At 41.1% G+C, this 7,152-nt stretch overlaps 2 protein-coding genes across 2 annotated transcripts; one reads left to right on the top strand and one right to left on the bottom strand.

Moving 5' to 3' along the window:
- Nucleotides 1–1,014: 1,014 nt before the first annotated feature.
- Nucleotides 1,015–3,017, top strand: LOC103517703 (nuclear pore complex protein Nup133-like). Its single transcript, XM_017447549.2, has 4 exons — nt 1,015–1,052; nt 1,476–1,685; nt 2,365–2,510; nt 2,933–3,017. Exons 2-4 carry the CDS (start codon nt 1,494–1,496, stop codon nt 3,015–3,017), a joined length of 423 nt encoding a protein of 140 aa, XP_017303038.1. The 5' UTR covers nt 1,015–1,052; nt 1,476–1,493.
- An 8-nt stretch (nt 3,018–3,025) lies between these two features.
- On the bottom strand, nt 3,026–6,217 carry LOC103517702 (leucine-rich repeat and WD repeat-containing protein 1-like). The gene is made up of 5 exons (XM_026829702.1): nt 6,181–6,217; nt 5,218–5,387; nt 4,913–5,031; nt 4,403–4,584; nt 3,026–4,004 (listed from the first exon to the last, which is right to left on the bottom strand). Exons 1-5 carry the CDS (start codon nt 6,215–6,217, stop codon nt 3,715–3,717), a joined length of 798 nt encoding a protein of 265 aa, XP_026685503.1. The 3' UTR covers nt 3,026–3,714.
- Between the last annotated feature and the right edge of the window lie 935 nt (nt 6,218–7,152).

The raw sequence follows: 7,152 nt of genomic DNA, 5'->3' as shown, positions 1-7,152 counted from the left end.
ATTTAAAAAAAAAAAAAAAAAAAATCGTACGTAAGTACCGTAACAAGTCTAAGAAAAAGATTATCTATAGACAGAGTGAGATACAAGAGGAATTAGCATAAGACCAAGATAGCTGGAGAACACTGATACAAGGAGGTTTTGGGCCCACGCGGCCTGCTTGAAATAAAGGAGTAAGTCTAAATTTTAATAATAAATTCAGTAATCATGCCTAATATTAAATTATTTATTCCTTCCCTCTTATCAGATTTGTATACTCGTGGTACGTGGAGAACGGGAAGTCAGGTCAGCTGTTGGATTTACTTTCCGAGTCCGATGATCTGACGGGAGGGGCCCTCAAACCTACCTGTGGAGTTCTGCGGAGTTTCCTTACAGAGAGACCCCAACTGGCGTGGATTTATGCTGTGAGAACGGGAGAATGTGCTTGGGCAGGTAAGAAAAATGAAAAACTCCGAAAATCCTACAAAAAAAGCTACAGGAGAAATTTGGAGTAAATTTAGGTAAGAAAGATGAAGAACTCCGAAATCATGCAAATAAAAAAAAAAAAGTTTAGGCAAATTTTGGCGTAAATTTCAGTGGTTTAGGACCTACCTGTGGAGTTTTGCAGAGTTTTCTCACAAAGAGACCCCAGCTGTGCGGACGGGGAAATGTGCTAGGCAGGTAAGAAAGATGGGGATTTGGTGGAAGAGCTCCAAAAATGAAATTAAGTATGTACCTATAATATTTTCTAATTTCTCTTTGAACTTCTCTTCTCTCTAGCCACACAGGAAAACACTGCTCTCTCGTAAGAAACTCATGCTGTGTCTTAGTAAACTTTGCTATCATGTGTTCATGTGTACTCTACATACTTAGTTACAATTTTTGAAAGAACTACTCTTGAGGATCTAGTTCACTGAAGAGAGTAGTTCATTTTTTTAGCTCAATGAATCTTTACACATCTACATACTTACTCTTTTAATCCTTTATACAAGAGAGCTTGGTATTCATAGTTTTTAATTTCTATTATTTCCTCAGGGGAGCTACTATTCTCTCTGGCCACACAGGAAAGCACTCTGCTCTCTCGTAAGAAACTCATGCTGTGTCTGAGTAAATTGTGCTATCATGCGGTCTCGTCTGCTTCCCCTTCGGTAGAAGAGAGCTTGGTGGCCATTGATCTCTGTCTGCAAGTGGTGGCCCACCAGGAGAGTATTCCGGAGGAGGTACTGGCCCAGTTCGGCTATGCTCCGGACACCGTCAAAGTGTTCTCCGTGCCCGAGATAATAAGGGTGAGTATCCTCAAGTAGAAGATTGTTGAGATGAATCTAGTTCATGGCCCTATTCCTCGGTGGTGTAGTGGTTAAGACGCTCGCCTTTTAAACAGAAGGGCGTGGGTTCAATCCCAGCCGAGGTATGTCACCGTATCGAAACATCTTTAGTGGCAACCTCTTTGGTGGCTATCACCATTAATATCTTTTTTATATTTATAATTTTCTCCATCCCTCTCTCGTAAGAAACTCATGCTGTGTCTGAGTAAATTGTGCTATCATGCCGTCTCGTCTGCTTCCCCTTCGGTAGAAGAGAGCTTGGCGGCCATTGACCTTTGTCTGCAAGTGGTGGCCCACCAGGAGAGTATTCCGGAGGAGGTACTGGCCCAGTTCGGCTACGCTCCGGACACCGTCAAAGTGTTCTCCGTGCCCGAGATAATAAGAGTGAGTATCAGTTTTTTTTCTTTCTTTCTAAAGCTCTTTAATACTACGGACAGCGAACGAAGTTTGTTGAGATGATTTCTCACTTTTCTCGGAGAAGTACTGACTTATCACTTGTCATTAATTTACCTCAGCTTAGGAGATTAATGGGTTTAATGTTTAAATTTGTCACACCTATACCTAAATTCATAGAAGCTTAACCCATCCTTTAGGCCTGTTTGCCCTTACACCTAAGCCTCGGAGTAGGCTTTTTGTGTATGAATATATCTAACTACTAGGTCTTTTAATGACAGCGACAAGCTACCTTTCTCTTCACATTAACCTCACACAGCCTGAGTGGGGCCAAGAAAAGGCAGCAACACGTGATTGCCCCGATGGTCACCCATCTGGATATCAACCACGCGCATCGTTGCTAAACTTCAGTGATCTATTGAGAAATGGGAACTGATGCACTCACCGTTCTATCGCTGCTGGCTTTAGAAAGCTTTAGCAATATCTTGTCAATTTCGATCACTGCTGGCTTTTTTTTTTAATGGGTGAGTAAAAATGAAGTCCATGTACCTAAAAATTTACCTAATGAGCTAGAATCATAAGCATACTTTTTTTTGTGCTATTATGTTATGAGTTCTGAGCTTGATTTAATAATAAATAAAAGTATTTACTTAAAAAAAATGAATTCCAGATGAAAACCTGTCAGGAGAATACAGAGGCCACTGAATTCTCTTTCACCTCAGCTCTAGATCTATTGGATCATGTGGACACAGATGACGAGAGATCTTCCCTTCTACTTGAGATCTGGCTGATGGCAATCCTTCGAGATCAAGACAGGTAAGTTTTCCAATGAAGGGTGGAAAAAACCCATGGCACATTCTAATTATAGAAGAAAAAAATCCTTAAGAACACTCTAAAAATGGGGAAAAAATCCTATGACTCACGACAAATCCCCAAAACGTGCATATCTACTCTATGACTCCAATATTCCAATCAATCCTGGTCAAAAACACGACAAAAGAGGTCCAGGACGAAGAAAGATCTCCTGGCTGCAGAAACTGAAGGCGTGGTACGGGAATAGATTTTATAAGCTGTTCAGAATAGCAACCAACAAAGTCAAAATAGCCTTGCTGATCGGATACGTCCGAGATAGATATGTACCTTAAGAAGAATACTCTGTCGTTTTATCCATGATTTAAGTGTCTATAAAGCCCAAGTACCTACTGTCATTTCTAATTCCGAAGTCTTCTGATTCGCAGGTATCTAACGCCCTTAGCGGACAATGAAGATCCTAGTCTGGTCATACAAGATCTGATGTTCTTCAGAGTAGTTGATGTCATATAAGGGGGGGGGGGGGGGCAAAAGGGTATAATGGCAGTAAATCGAAAGACAAAAAATAATTTTTCGTCTTTTTCTGTCACGCAGGTGTATTTTCCCTTCGGGAAGGGAAACCGGTTCTTTTGGAAACTGAAATAACACTGGTACTGAGCTATAGAAAATCCTATAGGGCTTCCCGAAAGAAAAATACACCCAAGATGTAACAATTTAAGTAATACATTCCTTAACGTACGTATATGCAAACAGTTTCCCTAAGGACTAGATCAATTTCCATTTTCTCAACAAGAATTATACCCGGGTCTATAGTCTCATGTTAAATCATTCTCTGAGTAGTACCTAAGTATGCTCGGAGACTGAGATTAAAAAACAGACTGGAGTGGAGAGCAGAGACCATCGAGTATCAACACACACACAAAAAGCCCACTCAGAGGATTTGGGGGCAAACAGCCCTAAAGGATGGGCTAAGCTTTTTTACGAATCAGGCAGGGAGAGAGAAGCGGCGAATTCAAACCGCATGGAACTTAGAGCAAAAATCCCCATGCTCTTTTCTCTCCGCTCCACTCTGTTTTTAGCGTAAGAGTACGCCCATTAGTACGTGGCCATTGTAAAAGTTGACAATAGTTTAACACGAGATAAAGAACTGCAGTGCAATAACTTCTCTTCGCCGTACCTTCTCCATATTTTTTCTTCTTCTTTTCATTCTTCACTCAACCATTGTCTCATTTCGCCACACGCACACATAGTTATTACTCGTGCTAGATATCAGATAAGCGCCACGCGGGTGCATCACAACTTTGTTCACCACAATATCATACACGTCGAGATTAATCTTCTTGCTCCCTAGGGCATGTCGGTCTATCACTTCCGGCCAGGATAGTATTTGGACGGGGTCGAGCATTTTACCTGCCCCACCCCCGCTTTGTAACAGCTCGGCGGGGAGAGAGTAGATCCAAATGCAACCCTCGTCATCGCCACAGAACAGAAGTTGAGAGTCTGAAACGAGATGGAATGGGTGTTAGATATGAGGTCAATAATTAGTGCCCTTACCCAATCTGAGGTACTCTTACCCAAAGAAATATCAAAGGTTGAGAGCGGAAAGCCAGCCTAGTTGGCTTGTTTCGTAGCGCGTCTGCCTTGTAAGCGGTAGGTCGCGAGTTCCATTCCCGCCCGGGGCGGATTTTATCCTGAACGGATAATGTTCGTTCTCGGAACGGCTGGCTTTTTCCTATCCTGTCTTCTTTCTCTCTTCGCTTTCGGGACCATAAGACCTTAGCAGTTACTGTATCAAACGCTTAGGGAGAATGGTCTAGTGGTCAAGTTCCTTGACATTTGACAGCATCAAATCATTCGAATCTCTTTTTTTTTTTTTAAATTAAAAGAGCAATACTTACGTGGATTGTAGCTGATTGACATGAAATAGTTGTCTGTTTGACTCCAGTTCAATGTAAGGGCCGGTTTCAGTTTGAGAGGACTATTGTCAGAGGCTGCCAGGACATTTCTAAGACCGCTTGTAATACTGTTCATGTTGAATATGTAGATCTTGCCATGCAGGGCGCATTTCACTGCAATGAATCTGAAAATGGAACCACAATAAAATTGATAAAATAAGAACCAATCAGGGCAAAGACCCAAGATGTTAATCCCCTCTTAAACTATATGCTAAAAATAAGTACCAATCATATTCCTCCCTCTTGATTACACAAGATGAATTGATGATTGCGTAAATGAAGACTTGTAATACTGAGATATGTACCGACAAAGTTGTGAAAAAGCTCTCTGCTTTAATACAAAGATTCATGATTTGATTTGACTTTTGATTTATTTCAAAGGTAGGTAGGTCAGTAAGAGTTCAGTGAGAGAAAAATGTTTGTAGAACACAAAAATATATCCAAGCTACTCACCCATTGCACACATTCTGCACAGAATCCACGAGATTTTCTTCATCATAGCATGCCGTCCCTTGTAGTGATTTCCCCGGTAGATTGAACATGACTACATCGTACTCCTTGGTAAATCCTACCAAACCCTTGTTGGTTGCACACAGGAACAGTTGAGACTCTGGTTCGTATATTGTAGCGAAAATTTCGCTCGGTATGGTAAACTGGTGGATGGGAGACAGTTCAGTTACGTAGTTTGGGTACGTAGGTGCTCCGATGTCAACAATGTGAACTGTCCCGTTGTTGGTGCACTCCTTGGTAAATCCTACCAAACCCTTGTTGGTTGCACACAGGAACAGTTGAGACTCTGGTTCGTATATTGTAGCGAAAATTTCGCTTGGTATGGTAAACTGGTGGATGGGAGACAGTTCAGTTACGTAGTTTGGGTACGTAGGTGCTCCGATGTCAACAATATGAACTGTCCCGTTGTTGGTGCTACCTGTGGAATATAGAGTGGGTGTGTGGTAAATATTTACTTGGCTACAAGAAAAAAAAATAAACTACAGGCCAAATACCTACTAACTTTGGTAGTTGGTGCCATCAAGCAAGAAAGTTGACTCTGCTTTTCAATAACAAAAAAAGGTGTAGCCCGTCAGATAGAAAAAAAAACCGTGTAGTGAGAACGTCTCCATTTGATTGTACAGGCCTCTGGACCTAGAAACGTGTCAGATCAGAAAAAAAACCGTGTAGTGAGAACGTCTCCATTTGATTGTACAGGCCTCTGGACCTAGAAACTTTTTTTTTTCTGGGCCGTTTTTTTTCTGACTCGGTTTCCAGAGACAAAATCTGATCTTGAAATCTACCGGGACGTTTTTTTTACCGTTTCCGGAAAACGACTGTAGTGTGAACGCTCTCATTTAAAATGTATTGCGTGTCACAAAAAAAAAAAACGGCCCAGAAAAAAATCTGATAGTACGCAGTGTGAACGAGCTCTTACAGTTCTCTCTACCAAACCTCTTAAAATACAGAAACAACCCATTTGTTAAATAGATATAAAAAAGGTTAATTATGGTCTTCTGTTAAGTGGAAGGATTCTCCTGGAGGAGCTCTTACACCTGACCACTGACAGAAGCGTACACGGTAACCCGTCCAGATACCCACCTTGCTCGACGTTGCTTAATTCTCGAACTTTCTACGTATGGTATTGATATAAGTAGGGCCATCGGCTATATTGCAGCCCTGTGCGACCTGGTTATTGGTCAGCTAATTTCTACCGGGAACGTTTTTTTTACCGTTTCCGGAAAACGACTGTAGTGTGAACGCTCTCATTTAAAATGTATTGCGTGTTTTTTTTTTTCTTCGCTGATAAAGGAAGTTCGAAACACGCTGATTTCAATAGAAATGCTTAAAATTTCATTTGAGGCTTCCTAAGAGGAGAAATCTTCGTTTGAAATTTTCGAATTTTGAAACGCACAATAATTTCGCGGGCAGCCATTTTTTCATGATGACGTCAGTTCATGCGAGGTCGTAAACCATGGCTGCTTCAACGTTATTTTTTTGCGACCTTTGAGCGACATTAGGAGATTTAGGGACCGTTTTGGACGTTTTTTGAGTGCGCCAATGCACTTTTTGGGTACTTTTACATCGGAATAGGACTCTATCTCGAAAAAAATTGTCATTTGGTTGAGCCCCTATAATTTTCGCGGGCAGCCATTTTTTCGTGATGACGTCAGTTCATGCCAGGTCGTAAACCATGGCTGCTTCAACGTTATTTTTTTGCGACCTTTCAGCGACATTTTAGGGGATTTAGGGACCGTTTCGGATGTTTTTGAGTGCGCCAATGCACTTTTTGGGTACTTTTACATCGGAATAGGACTCTACCTCGAAAAAAATTGTCATTTGGTTGAGCCCCATTATCTAACCACTGTTAATGCATAATTTGTATTTCCCAGGTTAACTTCAACGATAGACTAGTCCTAGGTAACAATGCATATTATCATGTGATCAGTAAGGAAGTATATGGAACACTGAGGACAGTACTGCAAGTGACACGAGATCTGTGGGCTGTGGTGCCTGTGTATAATAAACATCTACATTGTGAGTACTTTGTGAAATAAATTTGCCATTACACTGTAGTCTTGGTCATGCGAGACGGTATCTCTACAGTGTACTGGCATCTTCATTACTAAAATAAATAATAAGTACTCTTTTTTTTTTTTTTTTTTAAAAAAAGAGGTTTGACAGGGGGAACTTAAACTGTTATG

Source organism: Diaphorina citri, unplaced genomic scaffold, assembly GCF_000475195.1.
Source record: "Diaphorina citri unplaced genomic scaffold, Diaci psyllid genome assembly version 1.1 scaffold1933, whole genome shotgun sequence".
Classification (NCBI taxonomy): domain Eukaryota; kingdom Metazoa; phylum Arthropoda; class Insecta; order Hemiptera; family Psyllidae; genus Diaphorina; species Diaphorina citri.
Note: the sequence above shows the minus strand (reverse complement) of the source record. Positions and strands in the feature narration are given on the sequence as shown.